The 18,056-nt window shown below is 42.5% G+C and overlaps 1 protein-coding gene across 3 annotated transcripts in view; it reads right to left on the reverse strand.

Moving 5' to 3' along the window:
* Positions 1–3,447: 3,447 nt before the first annotated feature.
* The window catches only part of cdc42se2 (CDC42 small effector 2), a 75,077-nt gene continuing 60,468 nt past the window's right edge, over positions 3,448–18,056 (reverse strand). For all 3 annotated transcript variants that reach the window (XM_046290598.1, XM_046290599.1, XM_046290600.1), the window contains exons 3-5: positions 6,766–6,867; positions 4,905–5,026; positions 3,448–4,630 (exon numbers count right to left, since the gene is read on the reverse strand). In XM_046290598.1, the coding sequence (XP_046146554.1) occupies positions 4,925–5,026; positions 6,766–6,867 (204 nt within the window). In that variant the 3' untranslated portion in view covers positions 3,448–4,630; positions 4,905–4,924. The remainder of the gene's footprint in view (positions 4,631–4,904; positions 5,027–6,765; positions 6,868–18,056) is intronic.

The following is an 18,056-nucleotide window of genomic DNA, read 5'->3' on the forward strand; positions in this document are numbered from 1 at the left end:
TTGGAGCTCATAATCTTCTCAACAGAGGGGGAATTCACAGGGATTATGCCCACTCACAGTCACCACATGGTAGGCTCCATGGATAGCTTATGATGGAATCTGGAGAACACAATGTCCTTTTTCACATTCAAGTCAGTACACATTACCACAACACCACACCACACTGAATACTGACATCTACATTGTATATTAAGATTTCATCCCAAATGGCACCCTATCCTTTTATAGTGCACTACTTTTGAACAGAGCACTATGGCTCCTGGTAAAAGGAAGTACACTATATATAGGGAATATAATGCCATTTGGGACACAACCCAATTCCTCGTTAAAGCTGTGATGGCATTTACTTACAATGTACTGTACCCACTAGTCATATGTATTAAAATGAATACTGGTAACCATCATGGTTAATAGATTTTAGTTCAAATCAACTGTATGTTGTCTATGGCATTTTCCTAAGTGTTAACTATGTATAACAACAGTTTCTGGTGGGAATGGATACTTTGGCACCCTAATCACTACATAGTGCACTACTTTTGGCCACCGTAAATAGGGCTCTGGTTCTATTCAAATGATTCCACAAAGACAGGGTCACATAACATGGAAAAAAAATATTTATTTCAACTGAAGACATTTGGTAATCTACAAGCCAACACTGGATGTCAATTCATGAGGGATGGAAGTGTACAAAAAAGCACAAAAAAACCCCATCAGATATGTAAAACAACAAAAAAATTAACATTACTGAGCAGAGTGAATTCCCTGATGTTGAAATTCATTTGTGGTGAGCATTGGCTGAGAGTAGATTCATGCTGACGTACCCTGGTCAATACCACTTTGGCCGACACTCGCATTGTATTGCAAACTTCATATTGTTCACACACACACACACACACACACACACACACACACACACACACACACACACACACACACACACACACACACACACACACACTCTCTTGTGCTTTTCAGTTGTCACAAAACATTGTATGACATTCTCATTTAGACTTAGTATTTGGGAAAACTTCTCTCCCCCCCTCCTCTCTACCCCCCCCTCCTCCCCCTCTCTCTCTCACCCCCCCCCAAGTCCAGTACATTTCTAATAATGGTGAATAAATATTACCACAATTATTTATCAGATGGTGAATTTTTTTTTTTTTTTTTTTTTTTTTGGGGGGGGGGGGGGGGTTGAACATTCCAATCTATCTGAAAGAAACTAGAGTACAAAAAAAGTTCCAAAAGACAAACAATAAATTAGAATACCTCAGGTAGGTTGTGGCACACAAGGAATATGGTATATACAAACAAAGCACTTGAGGGAAGGACCGACAACAATCAGTGTGATAATAATAATAATAATAATACTTTTATCAGATGAGTTCGAGGCCCAGTGACTCTTCTTTCCTCATCAATACAGGTATTAGTTTTAATCCAAATAAGTGAACCAAACCCCTATTTCATTATTTACATTTTCAACCATGACAGAGGCATCAATTGAAAACAAATTATTAATTTGATAAATTAAAGGACTTTTTGAAGACTTCATTTTTTGATTTTGAATATTTTCTACAGCTTGTTAAAATTCTTAAAATATCCTACCCTAATCCATAAACTACACCCTATCCTACCCATGGACTACCCCCTATTCTACCTAAATCCATAAACTACACTCTAGCCTACCCTAACCCATAGAGACCATACCCTATCCTATGCTAAACCACATCCTATTCTACCCTAACCCATACAAACTACACCCTAGCTTGCCCTAACCCATACAGACTACACCCTATCCTACCCATACAGACTACACCCTAGCCTACCCTTACCCATAGAGATTACACCCTAGCCTACCCTAACTCATAGAGACTACACCCTATCCTATGCTACACCACAGATACTACATCCTATTCTACCCTAACCCATACAAACTACACCCTAGCCTCCCCTAACCCATATAGACTACACCCTATCCTATGCTAAACCACAGAGACGACATCCTATTTTCCCTTAACCCATACAAACTACACCCTATCCTACACCTAACCCACATAGACTACACCCTAGCCTACCCTTACCCATAGAGATTACACCCTAGCCTACCCTAACTCATAGAGACTACACCCTATCCTATGCTACACCACAGATACTACATCCTATTCTACCCTAACCCATACAAACTACACCCTAGCCTACCCTAACCCATAGAGACTACACCCTATCCTATGCTAAACCACAGAGACGACATCCTATTTTCCCTTAACCCATACAAACTACACCCTAGCCTACTCTAACCCATAGCAACTACAACCTATCCTACCCCAACCCATAGACTACACCATATATCCTACCCCAAACCAGACTACACCCTATATTAGACCACACCCCATCCTACCCCAACCCATAGACGACACCATATATCCTACCCCAACCCATAGACTACACCATATATCCTACCCTAAACTACACCATATATCCTACCCCAAACCATAGACTACACCCTATATTAGACCACACTATATCCTACCCCAAACCATAGACTACACCCTATATTAGACCACATCATATCCTACCCCAAACCATAGACTACACCCTATATTAGACCACATCATATCCTACCCCAAACCATAGACTACACCCTATATTAGACCACATCATATCCTACCCCAAACCATAGACTACACTCTATATTAGACCACACCATATCCTACCCCAAACCATTTACAACACCAGTGCAATAACATACATGCGTCATGTTTAAAATAATGGAAAATATGCCTCTGAACCTGAACAAAATGTCTTTGAGCTAAACAGTAGGATGTCAACCTGTGTGTCAATGGTAATCATACTGTCCTTTGTTTTGCACAAACATTGGAGTTGTCTCGGCATCTTCAATGACCCCAAGTCATTTCATAGACAAAAGATAACATTTTCTTTGATAAGTTGTTCTTTACTCTTAGAATGTGCATGAGTTCATGAACTCTGCCACATGGTCAAGCTTTTACAGACAACTTCGAGTTTGGGTTCGCCTCGATGCCAGATTGCAACATTGAATGCTTTATAGATTCTGTTACCCACACCAGTACCTAGTCCTTAACCACCAGTACCTAGTCCTTAACCACCAGTAGCCAGCGCTGTACCACCAGTAGCCAGCGCTGTACCACCAGTAGCCAGCGCTGTACCACCAGTAGCCAGCGCTGTACCACCAGTAGCCAGCGCTGTACCACCAGTAGCCAGCGCTGTACCACCAGTAGCCAGCGCTGTACCACCAGTAGCCAGCGCTGTACCACCAGTAGCCAGCACTGCCAGCCAGCACTGTACCACCAGTGTAACACCAGTAGCCAGCGCTGTACCACCAGTAGCGCTGTACCACCAGCCACTGTACCACCAGTAGCCAGCAGTAGCCAGCGCCACCAGTAGCCAGCTGTACCACCTGCCAGCGCTGTACCACCAGTAGCCAGCGCTGTAACACCAGTAGCCAGCACTGTAACACCAGTAGCCAGCGCTGTACCACCAGTAGCCAGCACTGTACCACCAGTAGCCAGCACTGTAACACCAGTAGCCAGCACTGTAACACCAGTAGCCAGCACTGTACCACCAGTAGCCAGCACTGTAACACCAGTAGCCAGCACTGTAACACCAGTAGCCAGCACTGTACCACATAGCTAAAGGTCTTTACATTTTACTGCACAGCATATACTCATATAGCCCAGGCTTATTGAAATCAAGTTTACCAAAACATTTACAGTAGAATGTCGAGTGAAATGCCAGTTCATGCCATTTCAACATCAGTTGTTGTTCTATTGAACAATTATCATGAAAATAAAGACAAGGAATGGGAACTGGAACGATGTAAACAACAGCGAAGTAACAATCACATTTCCTATTGGAGTGGAATTCACTTGAGGTCAAAAACAAAAAAATTACTTAGAAAAAATATCATTCCATATGCTCTACTGACATTTTGGCACCCAAGGGCCATAGCAAGCCACTTTTCACAAACGTGGTCACCCACCATTCTGACCTCCAAACCAGACAAAAATATATATAAAAAGAAATATGTTAATAATAAAAAATAAAACAAAAATCTACATTTTGTACTTGTAGGTTCCAGACCTTTAAACACTGAATTGACAAAACCCCACAGCCCCCCCCCCTACAAAAAAAAAAACTCACATCAAAAAATTCTAATTTGAAGAGAAGAAGCGTGTTACACTTTGAACTTGTAGAGATGAGGATCATGCTTTTTGCGTCTGGCTTAAGTTGGAGGGGTGAGGTACACTAAAACTGAAGCGCTGCTGTCCTTTTGACTGTCGTCCTCCGTGGGAGATGGGCGGATGGACAGACAGGCAGAGGGGGGGAGCAGCCTCATTCCAATGGCGTGACAAAAACTGTCCATCTATTTGTGGCGCGAGGAGAGTTGAGAGGGCTGAGGCGGAGAGGGCTGAGGCGGAGAGAAGGAGGGGGGGTCGATATTGGGCTCATTGGGAGGAGCAAAGGAGGACAGACAGAGCGGGAGGACAGGAGGCGAACATCATCCCCTAGTCCAATATTGGGGAGGGAGGATGAGGGAAGCAGTCACTGAAGGCAGACATGGAGACCAGGATGAAAAACATCAACATGAAGGAACCTAGAGGGAAGACAAACAGGCAAAAGGTTTAGCAACTGTCTAAAACCAAACAGTCTTCAGATAAGTTATATGTCTTTCAAGACATATTCCTAAAATACAGGCCACGTCTCCCATACATGGCACATTACCAGAGTACATGACAAACATCTACATTCATTTAGGCCAAATATGACAGTTTTATTTTAAATAAGACAACAAAAAAATATTGTTTTAATGTTTTTCACTACTTCAGCTATTCAAAGCAGAGTCAATGTTACAGTCTCTGAGCTCTTACCGTGAAGCTGCTCCTCCACGTTATCCTGCTTTTGTGTCCACCAGTTGCAGCTGCACATTCACAGGCATGGCCTCTTCGCCGTATCCACCTTTTGACTGCATTTGGTTTTGAATGGAGTTCACCTGTGGTGGAAGTAAACAGTATGTTAAAGACAAGATGATGGACAACTGCTAACCTTGTTGAAGCAATACCCACATGTATCTATTAACCTGCTAACCTTGTTGAAGCAATACCCACATGTATCTATTAACCTGCTAACCTTGTTGAATCAATACCCACATGTATCTATTAACCTGCTAACCTTGTTGAATCAATACCCACATGTATCTATTAACCTGCTAACCTTGTTGAAGCAATACCCACATGTATCTATTAACCTGCTAACCTTGAAGCAATACCCACATTTATCTATTAACCTGCTAACCTTGTTGAAGCAATACCCACATGTATCTATTAACCTGCTAACCTTGTTGAAGCAATACCCACATGTATATATTAACCTGCTAACCCCAACATTTAAATTACTTTGTCATCTAGCAGACACTCCCATCCAGAGCGACCCACAGGAGCAACCAGGGTCAAGCACACTGCCAAAGGGCACAAGGACAGTTCCCCCACCCAGTCGAATCGGTGACTCGAACCAGCGACCTCTCAGCCACCGGCCCAAGCTCCCAAACCTCTAGTTTGTGTGCATGTGTGGCACTATTTACATGTGTATGTCCGTGTGCATACAAGCGCTTGCTTGGCATCAGGCAAAAAAGGCATTGGATGTAACAACGTTCCTTTTTAGCATCAGTTTAAACTATTTTTTTTGTTTTGTTTATTTAGACTTATTTTTTTTGTTTTTAATCTTTGAACATCATTCCCAGCAACTTCACTCCCACATCCCGACCCTCAATTTCCCTCAACACACCAAGTATTCAGACCCTTTCCTGAGACTTGAAATTAACCTCCGGTGCATCCTGTTTCCATTGATCATCCTTGATGTTTCTACAACTTGATTGGTGTCCACCTGTGGTAAATTCAATTTGATTTGACATGATTTGAAAAGGCACACCACACAGTTGACAGTGCATGTCAGAGCAAAAACCAAGCCATGAGGTCGAGGGAACTGTCTGTAGAGCTCAGAGACAGGATTGTGTCGAGGAACAGATCTGGGGAAGGGTACCAAAACATGTCTGCAGCATTGAAGGTCCAAGAACACAGTGGCCTCTATCATTCTTAAATGGAAGAAGTTTGGAACCACCAAGACTCTTCCTAGAGCTGGCCGCCCAGCCAAACTGAGCAATCAGGGGAGAATTGTGTGTAGATTGATAAAGGGTGGGGAAACACAATGTGGAAAAGGTCCAAAATGCACTGTACTTCCATACATTTTTTCATCTGGTACCGAGGGACCTGCAGATGAGTTGTGAGGCCTGTAGGTGTCCTAGAGCAAAACAACAGACGTGCTCAACAGTTCCACCTTTCCAGAGGGGTCATATGAGCACAAACTTCTCGGACGCTACAGACCGAAGTTGGCACATCGGCTGTACCGACTTCAGACGAGTCCCAAGACACTTGTGTACAGCACAATGGAGAACACCATTCGTGAGAGTCTCATCTTTCCATAGATGGATCATAATAGTTTAATATTTAAATCATAATGAAGTCTTTAAATCATAATGTAGTCAATCATAATGAATAGTATTAAAATGAATAGTTTTAAAAAAATCATCGTAGTGTCTTTAAATCCTAATGAATAGTCTTTAAATAATAATGTATAGGTCTATACTTATCCCATCTTGGTGGCTAATGATTGACATCCTATCACATTCCCATTATGCATTGCTTCCTCTGCACGGCTTCCATTGCTTCCTCTTACCGAGTTCATGCCACTGAAGATGTCTCCCGATCCCACATGGGATGTGTGGACAAAATTAGTGGGCTCCCCGATCATACTCCTGTCGATGCGCCTCCGCCGCTTCTGCAAGAGGGGGAGGAAAAGGATACATTCACCATCCGTCTTTTTCTACCCAAGTTCCATTTGGGAATTGTTTTTAATTCTATGACAAGGATAAGAGTTTCAGTTTACCATTACGTTTAATGTTAAATCAATTTCCTATGTTCAGCTTCCAAGGGTTTTGTGCATCAGTGAAGCAAGCAACAGAATCTATCGCTATGTGCACATGCCTGAGCTGTATGGAATTACTAGCCAGTGGGTGAATCCTTCCTCTCCCAGTAAAAATGAATTTGCCCTCTCTCTCAGTGCTGGTGTCTCTGATGTATCTAATGTAAACATACATTTTTTCCACTCTGACAACCAAAATAAACTTGACTCTTTAGCAAAGGATAATGAACTGTGCTTGCAATGAATTGTCAGAGCGAGTCAGCTAGCAGGCATCACAGCATGCACAATATAGGCCTATTCTGTCAACATTACCAGTATGTGATTAGATGGCATTGCTCGTGGTGTTCTGACTTGTTACATAGTTGATGAAGGTTGATGCCGTGAGGCCCCTTAGTACACATTAGATGGCCATCTAATTCAAATTTTTACACTATTGTAAAAATATCAACAGTTCCAGAAAAGCTATTGTCCTTCCCTTCACGTCATACTGCTGTAAAGAATCAGTAACTAAAATCGGTAACTACTTGAACGCCACACATCCAGTTGCTATGACAACTGCTTTCTGATAACCGAGGCGCTGTGAGGTCCACCATTTTCCTCAGTCTACACACGTCACAGAGACAAATACCATGTCATGGTAGCACACACACACACACACACACCACAGGACCATCTTCAAAGCCATCGTCAAAGACAGATTCCACTATAGTGGTGAATAAAATTCAGACAAACATGCTTGTGAATGTCCATGTAAACCAACGTTTCAATCACACCTTTTCCTCAGAGTGCGGTAAGCCATGAAAAACACCGGGTCTCACCCTTAGCCCCATCGTCAATAAAGGATTTATGATAAACGACCAAATCCCTTTCGTGGGATACAGTAGTGCTGCGTGAGTCCTAGGTCTGCAGCTGTGATTGCTCCTTCACTTGCAAATCTCACTCCGCGAGCTGGAGCATTGGTCTAGGGGTGAGGGGTCACTGGCAGGTCTGTTTACAATGCGCTCCAGTGTTTCACTACAGGGAAGCCTCGTTACACTGCGCTCCAGTGTGTCACTACAGGGAAGCCTCGTTACACTGCGCTCCAGTGTGTCACTACAGGGAAGCCTCGTTACACTGCGCTCCAGTGTTTCACTACAGGGAAGCCTCGTTACACTGCGCTCCAGTGTTTCACTACAGGGAAGCCTCGTTACACTGCGCTCCAGTGTTTCACTACAGGGAAGCCTCGTTACACTGCGCTCCAGTGTTTCACTACAGGGAAGCCTCACACTGCGCTCCAGTGTTTCACTACAGGGAAGCCTCGTTACACTGCGCTCCAGTGTTTCACTACAGGGAAGCCTCGTTACACTGCTCTCCAGTGTTTCACTACAGGGAAGCCTCGTTACACTGCTCTCCAGTGTTTCACTACAGGGAAGCCTCGTTACACTGCACTCCAGTGTTTCACTACAGGGAAGCCTCGTTACACTGCGCTCCAGTGTTTCACTACAGGGAAGCCTCGTTACACTGCGCTCCAGTGTTTCACTACAGGGAAGCCTCGTTACACTGCGCTCCAGTGTTTCACTACAGGGAAGCCTCGTTACACTGCGCTCCAGTGTTTCACTACAGGGAAGCCTCGTTACACTGCGCTCCAGTGTTTCACTACAGGGAAGCCTCGTTACACTGCGCTCCAGTGTTTCACTACAGGAAGCCTCGTTACACTGCGCTCCAGTGTTTTACTACAGGAAGCCTCGTTACACTGCGCTCCAGTGTTTCACTACAGGGAAGCCTCGTTACACTGCGCTCCAGTGTTTCACTACAGGGAAGCCTCGTTACACTGCGCTCCAGTGTTTCACTACAGGAAGCCTCGTTACACTGCGCTCCAGTGTTTCACTACAGGAAGCCTCGTTACACTGCGCTCCAGTGTTTCACTACAGGGAAGCCTCGTTACACTGCGCTCCAGTGTTTCACTACAGGGAAGCCTCGTTACACTGCGCTCCAGTGTTTTACTACAGGGAAGCCTCGTTACACTGCGCTCCAGTGTTTTACTACAGGGAAGAGCTGGAATTCCAGACTGAGCACAATGACAGGAAATCCTTCCGTTTCCCACCCAGACATTCCCCAAATCTGCATTACAGAATATTAGCATCCTTGAGTACTTCAAAGCGGCTCACTAAGATTACACTGACATTCCAAAAATGGAGAAATTAGTTCAAAGCTGACAAAAAAAACATACTTGTCCATTGTTGTTGCCATGCAAAATGCCCTTGATCTTGGGTTTAACTGGAGAGGGAAGCCAAGTTGGTTCTCAGGGAAAAGGTAGGCTATACTTCATACTATGACAAAAATTGCTCGATTGGCCAACATCTCTAGACTATACACTACTAGGAGACAAACTGTAGCCTACATTTGAACCCAAACACAAACCATGCTTCATGGGTATCAATCCCCCCCACCTGCGTAAAATATGTATTTTCAAAGAACATCAGAGGTTTACAGCAAAATAGCATGCTGCATCCACTATCCCCCAAAACAATTAGCCTCAACATATTTCCTGGGGTTGGCCTATTAACCTTTCTGCAGCACATGGCTTTGAAACGAAGGATAAATTAAATGCACTGACATTTAAGGTATCGTCTGTTTACTGGCTGTGTCCCTTAAGGACAACCTATTTAAAATGTACTACTTTTGGGCCCATAGGCTCTGGTTAAAAAGTAGTGCACTATATAGGGAATCGGGTGCCATTTTGGGACACAGCCTATGAAAATGTACTGACGGTTCCCCACCAAGTGCTTTGATGTGCTTTCAACCCCAAATGGTTTTAGCTTAATAGCATACAACGGTGAAGTCCAAAAAACTAATATCTTCCTATTAGCGAGTTCTAATCCCCTAAGAGCTAGACCAGTTGCTCCATCACTGACGCCAGCAAAAGCCTGTCAAATGTTTTGCTGACCCCCAGATAAACAAACCAATGTTTCTGGTCACAACAACTCAGGAAACTAACACAATCCGCTAGTGGTTCCCGACCCAACAGAGTCCATAACATACTTCTACCTCAGGCTAACCGTTTCTCAGGCTAATGTTTACAACCCAGGAAACACTTTGTCATAGTGGGAGTACACTACATGATCAAACGTATGTGGACACCTGCTCGTCAAACATCTCACTCCAAAATCATGGGCATTAATATGGAGTTGGTTCCCCCTTTGCTACTATAACAGCCTCCACTCTTCTGGGAAGGCTTTCCTCTAGATGTTGGAACATTGATGTGGGGACTTGCTTCCATTCAGCCACAAGAGCATTAGTGAGGTTGGGCACTAATTTTGGGTGATTAGGCCTGGCTCACAGTTGTGTCAAGAAGCAGTGCGATTTCGGAGGACGCACAGCTCTTGACCTTCGCCTCTCCCAAGTCCGTACGGGAGTTGCAGCGATGGGACATGACTAACTACCAATTAGATACCACGAAATTGGGAATAAAACATATATTTTTTAAAGTGTTTGATAGGGTCAGGGCTCTGTGCAGGCCAGTCAAGTTCTTCCACACCGATCTCAACAAACAAGTTCTGTATGGGACTTTGCTTTGTGCACAGGGGGCATTGTCATGCTGAAACAGGAAAGGGCTTTCCCCAAACTGTTGCCACAAAGTGGGAAGCACAGAATGGTCCAGAAGGTCATTGTATGATGTAGCGTTAAGATTTCTCTTCACTGGAACTAAGGGGCCTAGCCTTGAAGCATGAAAAACAGCCCCAGAACATTATTCCTCCTCCATCAAACTTTACAGTTTGCACTATGCATTCAGACCGGTAGTGTTCTCCTGGTTTCCACCAAACCCAGATTCGGCCGCCAGACGGTGAAGCGTGATTCATCACGCCAGAGAATGAGTTTTCACTGCTCCAGAGTCCAATGGTGGCGAGCTTTACACCACTCCAACCAACGTTTGGCATCGCGCATGGTGATCTTAGACTTGTGTGCACATGAGCCGCCATTACATGAAGCTCCAGACAAACAGTTACTGTGCTGACATTGCTTTCAGAGGCAGTTTGGAACTCTGTAGTGAGTGTTGCAACCGAGGAGAGACGATTTAGATTTTTATGCACTGCGCGCTTCAGCGGTGCCGTTCTGTGAACTTGTGTGGCCTACCACATCACGGCTGAGCTGTTGTTTCTCCTAGACGTTTCCACTTCACAACATCAGCACTTACAGTGTACCGGGGAAGCTCTAGCAGGGCAGGAATTTGACGAACTGACTTTTTTGAAAGGGTAGCATCCTATGATAGTGCCACGTTGAAAGTCACTGAGGTCTTCAGTAAGGCCATTCTACTGCCAATTTTTGTCTATGGAGATTGTATGGCTGTGTGCTCGATTTTATACTCCTGTCAGCAACAAGTGTGGCTGAAATAGACAAATCCACTAATTTGAAGGGGTGTCCACATACACGATATATACAAACATATCTGTAATACACTGTTACTGGGACTGACTGTGCCGTTGGTCATGTTGGCCCCAAGCATGGTGGAAAGAGTCTGCAGGGCATGGCTGGAGCAGTGCTGTGTGGCTTTCCTGCCTTGTCAGTGAAACTCACCATAACGAGATTCCAATGGCTCATTAGTGAGATTTCCATGGGCTTCCAAGCGCCGGGAATCAACCTCCGTTAGCAGTTTGAGAGCCTGTCAGTTTAACAGTACTGCCGAGCCGGGTGAGGAGAGGGTCAAAACGGAGTACTAAATATATAATTGAGGCCTGGTGTCGGGACAAGCCAGGGCGGCTCCCCTCCTCCTCTACTTTCACAGGCAACACTTTCATACTTATTCATACATTTAAAAAACCATCTAATGTAGTCTGAAGGAGCATTTTTATGAAAAAAAAAGCTCTAGAAGTGTGTATGTATGGGAAAGCGAGAGCGTGAGAGTCAGACAGAGAAAAAGAGAGAGAGAAAGACACAAACAGCCAGCCAGCCAGAGAAACTGACTCAGAGTGCTAGTGAGATCTATAGATGAACAGTAATAACAAAGACTAGCCCATACATGTCAGCAGCACTACCAGGAATATCATTTCTCTCATTTGAGTTCACAAGAGTTTTACGGTTCAAGACCATAAAGGCTGAGCAGTTGATGCATTGTTGTTTCAAGCCACATGAAATGCATTTGACTGATAACATTGAGGTGAGATACAATTAGGAGAGTATAAACAAAACTATAGACCCAGTGTACATTATGACTCATTTAATAAATATGGTTGAATAGTTTTCCAGTTTAGAGCACAGGAAATAAAAGTTGGAAGCTCCTGTGTCAAATGGCAATCTGTTAGCCTAGCGACGGAACACTATCTGTTGCTAGGGAGGAGTCATAACGTTCTCATCGTGACCATGGACCTCTTGAGTACGTTTCCATGGTATTAAGTGGGTTATTGAATGACATGTTAATGTAATTATATCTGGCCGGCGAAACAATGAGGTGCTTAATTTCCGCTCCAGTGTTTTCACTCACAGAAGGGCTTTAATACGGTCCTGAAAAAGATGACAGCTACAATGTTACAGTTACAGCGTTCCTCAGGATCTAAACCTAATCTCAAGAAACATTTGAGAATAATAAGCTTCAAATAGGTTCGTTTTCCCGTAATATAGGCTATGACATAACCAAATGAGCTTTGTCTATTTATCTCAATTAGTATTTCAGATGACAAAACAGTAATTCATCCTTCCAGACTGTCTGGTGTGGCTTGCATGTTCAGGACTTCCGTTCAGCATGACCTCTGTGCTCATTAAACACAATATTGAGCATGATGGAACCGGGCAGCAGCATATGGTGGGTGGCCTCAGGTCGGAATTAGCCATAGTAAACTAGTAGAGCTAGATGCCAATTATGTCAAATCCAGGTTACTAACCGCAATTCTCATATCTTGAAGTCCAACATAGTTCTAATTAAACCACAACATTATGAGGCTCCGACTACTGGTTTGTATCCTGTTTTAGTTCGACATATCTTTACTTTTAGCTGGTTTGTATCCCGATTTAGTTCTACATAGCTTTCATTTTAGCCAAAGGTTCGAGGCAGTGGCGGCCATCCCTCCACTAGGGGAGCTATTGGCATTTGTTCCAGCCCTGCTCGAACCCATCTGACTAATAAGCAGTGGTCCATCAGGACCTGAATCAGATAGAGCAAAGCTTGCAGACCCAGTAGTTCTCTAGGAGGGTTGGCCAGACATCAAAAATATTCCTAATTGGAGATGGGCCAGGTAGACCTAGAGTTGTGTACGATTTTTAGAGTACCTTGTCTTAGACTGGTTAGTCAACTTCACTAGTCCTCCACTCCTTATTGGAGTGGATAAAATACCCTGGGAAACGCTCCCTTGGAAAGGCTTTTTAACAGAACCCATGATAACTAACGCAACTTAGATCCTATGGCGAGCTCTACCCACTCACCAAATACAAAACAAATACTTTGCAGCACAGAATGCTAATAGCCTTGCCTATAATACCCAGGATATATTTAGTGCCTCCAGAAAGTACCCCTACCCCTGGACTTATTCCACAATTTGTAGTGTTACAGCCTGAACTCAATTTATTAAATATATATTTTAAAAATCACTCATCTACATACAATACCCCATAAAGACAAAGTGAAACATAAGTTTTGAATTTTTTGCAACTGTATTAAAAAAGAAAAACAGAAATATCTACAAGTATTCACAACCCTGAGTCAATACATGTTAGAATCACCTTTGGCAGCGATTACAGCTATGAGTCTTTCTGGGTAAGTCTAAGAGCTTTGCACACCTGTATTGTACAAAATTCTTCATGCTCTGTCAAGTTGGATGTTGATCATTACTAGACAGCCATAGATTATCAAGCCGATTTAATTTAAAACTAGGCCACTCAGGAATCGGGCTGTTGCGGTGACCGTATTACTGCCACACTGGCGGTCAAATTCCACATGACCACGGTAATTAGGCTTCTCCAAGCTCTGATGCTGATCATTAGTAGCCTACCAAACTTGCTAACTGCCTGGTACTCAGCACTCTATTGTCCCTCTAATCACTCTGACATCAATGCAAATGTAATGAAAATCGAATAAAACACTTCATGAGAGCCCATGAGTTCATTTTGCGCAACATTTCTATAGGTTAGGTAATTGCAGGAGAAAACAGAGTGATGGCTGCTAATAAAAAGAGGAGGATCCATCAGCTTTCTATAGGCTAGGCCTACTGTAGTATCTTGAATAGATCAACATATAATTGGAGGACACCGGATGTAATCTTTACTTGTCATTTATTAGGAACTGATTTACACCACTATCTATCATGGAGACCAATACTCAACTATCTTTATTGCTCACAGAACGGTCAACAATCTAGGACCGGTGATAGCGCTGCCTATTGGTTAGATGAGCCAGCATCATTTATCACTCTATAACAGCTACTATATTTGTTTCTCAACTTTCGTAATATGAAGCACATTGTGTCTCTTTACAACAGGAGTAGCCTACCTGGCTTGCATGAAAATAAACCATTCGCTATTTAAGTGCGTAGATATGCATTTTCCCCGCTACCGCGTTTCAATACAGGTGCATGGTAACAAATGTCACAAACAGTACCAGTCAAACGTTGGACACACCTACTCATTCAAGGGGTTTTCTTAATTTTTAACTATTTTCATACATTGTAGAATAATAGTGAAGCCATCAAAACTACGAAATAACACATATGGAATCATGTAGTAACAAAAACAGTGTTAAACAAAGCAAAATATTGAAGATTCTTCAAAGTAGCCACCCTTTGCACATTCTTGGCATTCTCTCAACCAGCTTCATGAAGTAGTCACCTGAAATGCGTTTCAATTAACAGGTGTGACTTGTTAAAACTTAATTTGTCGAATATCTTTCCTTCTTAATGCATTTGAGTCAATTAGTTGTGTTGTGACAAGGTAGGGGTGGTATACAGAAGATAGCCCTATTTGGTAAAAGACCAAGTCCATATTATGGCAAGAACAGCTCAAATAAGCAAAGAGAAACGACAGTCCATCATTACTTTAAGACATGAAGGTCAGTCAATGCGGAAAATGTCAAGAACTTTTAAAGTTTCTTCAAGTGCAGTCTCAAAAAACAAAGCACTGTGATGGAACTGGCTCTCATGAGGACCACCACAGGAAAGGAAGACCCAGAGTTACCTCTAATGAACTTATCCTCTGCAGCAGAGTTAACTGCACCTCATATTGCAGCCCAAATAAATGTTTCAGAGTTCAAGTAACAGACACATCTCAACATCAACTGTTCATAGGAGACTGTGTGAAATCAGGCCTTCATGGTCAAATTGCTGCAAAGAAACCACTACTAAAGGACAACAATAAGAAGAATAGAGTTGCTTGGGCCAAGAAACACGAGCAATGGACATTAGACCGGTGAAAATCTGTCCTTTGGTCTGATGAGTCCAAATTTGAGATTTTTGGTTCCAACCGCTGTGTCTTTGTGAGACGCAGAGTAGGTGAACGGATGATCTCCTACTGTGTGGTTCTCACCGTGAAGCATGGAGGAGGAGGTGTGACGATGCTTTGCTGGTGGAACGGTCTTATTTATTTAGAATTCAAGGCACACTTAACCAGCATGGCTACCACAGCATTCTGCAGGGATACGCCATCCTATCTGGTTTGCCCTTAATGGGACTATTGTTTATTTTTTCAACAGGATAATGACCCAAAATACACCTCCGGGCTGTGTAAAGGGCTATTTGACCAAGGAGAGTGATGGAGGGCTGCATCAGATGACCTGGCCTCCACAACCACCCGACCTCAACCCAATTGAGATGGTTTGGGATCAGCTGGACCGCAGAGTGAAGGAAAATCAGCCAAAAAGTGCTCAGTATATGTGGGAACTCCTTCAAGACTGTTGGAAAAGCATTCCTCATGAAGCTAGTTGAGAGAATGCCAAGAGTGTACAAAGCTGTCATCAAGGCAAAGGGTGGCTACTTTGAAGAATCTCAAATGTATTTTGATTTGTTTAACACTTTTTGGTTACTACATTATTCCATGTGTGTTATTTCATAGTTTTGATGTCTTCACTATTATTCTACAATGAAGAAAATAAAGAAAAACCCTTGAATGAGTAGGTGTCTCAACTTTTGACTGGTACTGTATATTATTTAGTGTATGTAAAGACTAGATTAAATCAAGAATAGTCTGATGGGTGACAATATTAGTCTTTCACTTGTGAATGATACCCAGCATAAGAAACAATGCCTTTTTTTGCAACTTAATGGAATCATAGTCACACACCTCATGTAACCTAGCCCATGGCGTATATGTTTTAAGAAAATTCGAGACATTATCAAGTGCTTGTGAAATTGTGAATGAGAGACTATTGGAGTGTACCGCCTGAGCAAAAAACAAAGCAGAGCTCATGACTTAAGCAACTTAAAAAAAAAAAAATCATTTGTCTCATCATGCAGCCATTCAACGCAATAAAAGATCTAAACAAAAAGCCCAATGTTTGTAGAACTAAAGTTACATTAATAACTCTAAATTAAGCATATAGGAGGACCTATTTATTTCTTAACCGCTCAACACAGAATAGCAGCAGCATGTGCGCACTCCCTCAAATGCTATTATTTTCTTCTGAAATAGACAACATTTTCTTCATATGATGCTTCTTCAGACCCGTCTAAAATAAATAGACTATATTACATGGATTTACTGTGAAGGTGTAGGCTATATTACATGGATTTACTGTGAAGGTGTAGACTATATTACATGGATTTACTGTGAAGGTCTAGGCTGTTTTATATGGATTTACTACTGTGAAGGTGTAGGCTATATTATATGGATTTACTGTGAAGGTCTAGGCTATATTACATGGATTTACTGTGAAGGTCTAGGCTGTTTTATATGGATTTACTGTGAAGGTGTAGGCTATATGAAATGGATTTACTGTGAAGGTGTAGGCTGTTTTACATGGATTTATTATACTTTTTAAAATTTAAATGGCTAGTAGGCTATGTGGAAGCCAGGAGATGCTAAATGTGTTTATAGTTAATTAACGGTAAATTACCGTGAGACCAACAGTTATTTTCTTGACAATCACCGACTGACGAAATTCCGTGACCACCACAGCCCTACTCAGCAACATTCAATGTGGTCTTCGTAAGCCACTCCAGTGTATATTTGCCCTTGTGTTTAATGTTGTTGTCCTGCTGAAAGGTGAATTTGTCTCCCCGTGTTGGAAAGCAGACTAAGCCAGGTTTTCCTCTCGGATTTTGCCTGTGCTTAGCTCTATTCTGTTTCTTTTTATCCTAAAAAGACTCCCTAGTCAGTGACTAGGACAAACACACCCATAACATGAAGCTTGAACATATGAAGAGTGGTTCTCTGATGTGTTGCGTTGGATTTGCCAAACATACCGCTTTGTATTCAGGACATGAAATTAATTTCTTTGCCACATTTTCTGCAGTTTTACTTTAGTTCCTTATTGCAAAACAGAGGCATGTTTTGAAATATGTTTAATGTACAGGTTTCCTTTTTACTCTCCTTTAGGTTAGTGGAGTGGAGTAACTACAATGTTGTTGATCCATCCTCTGTTTTCTCACATCACAGCCATTCAACTCTAACAGTAATAAAGTCCCCATTGGCCAAATAGTGAAATCCCTGAGCGGTTTCCTTCCTCCCCGGCAACTGAGTTAGGAAGGATGCACGTATCTTTGTAATGACTGGGTGTTTGGATACGCCATCCAAATTAATTAATAACTTCACCATGCTCAAAGGGATATTCAATATCTGCTTCATTTGTTTTACCCATGTACCAATAGGTGCCCTTCTTTGTGAGGCATTGGAAAACACCCCTGGTCTTTGTGGTTGAAACTGTGTTTGAAATGCACTGCTTGACTGAGGGACCTTACAGATAATTATGTGTGGGGTACAGAGATGAGGTAGTCATTCAAAAATCGTGTTAAAAAACTATTATTGCACGAAGAGTGAGTCCATGCAACTAATTATGTGACTTGTTAAGCACACTTTTACTTATTAACTTATTTAGGCTTGCCATAATAAAAGGGGGTTGAAAACAATCTAATCAAATTATTTGTCACATG

Source organism: Oncorhynchus gorbuscha, linkage group LG11, assembly GCF_021184085.1.
Source record: "Oncorhynchus gorbuscha isolate QuinsamMale2020 ecotype Even-year linkage group LG11, OgorEven_v1.0, whole genome shotgun sequence".
NCBI lineage: Eukaryota > Metazoa > Chordata > Actinopteri > Salmoniformes > Salmonidae > Oncorhynchus > Oncorhynchus gorbuscha.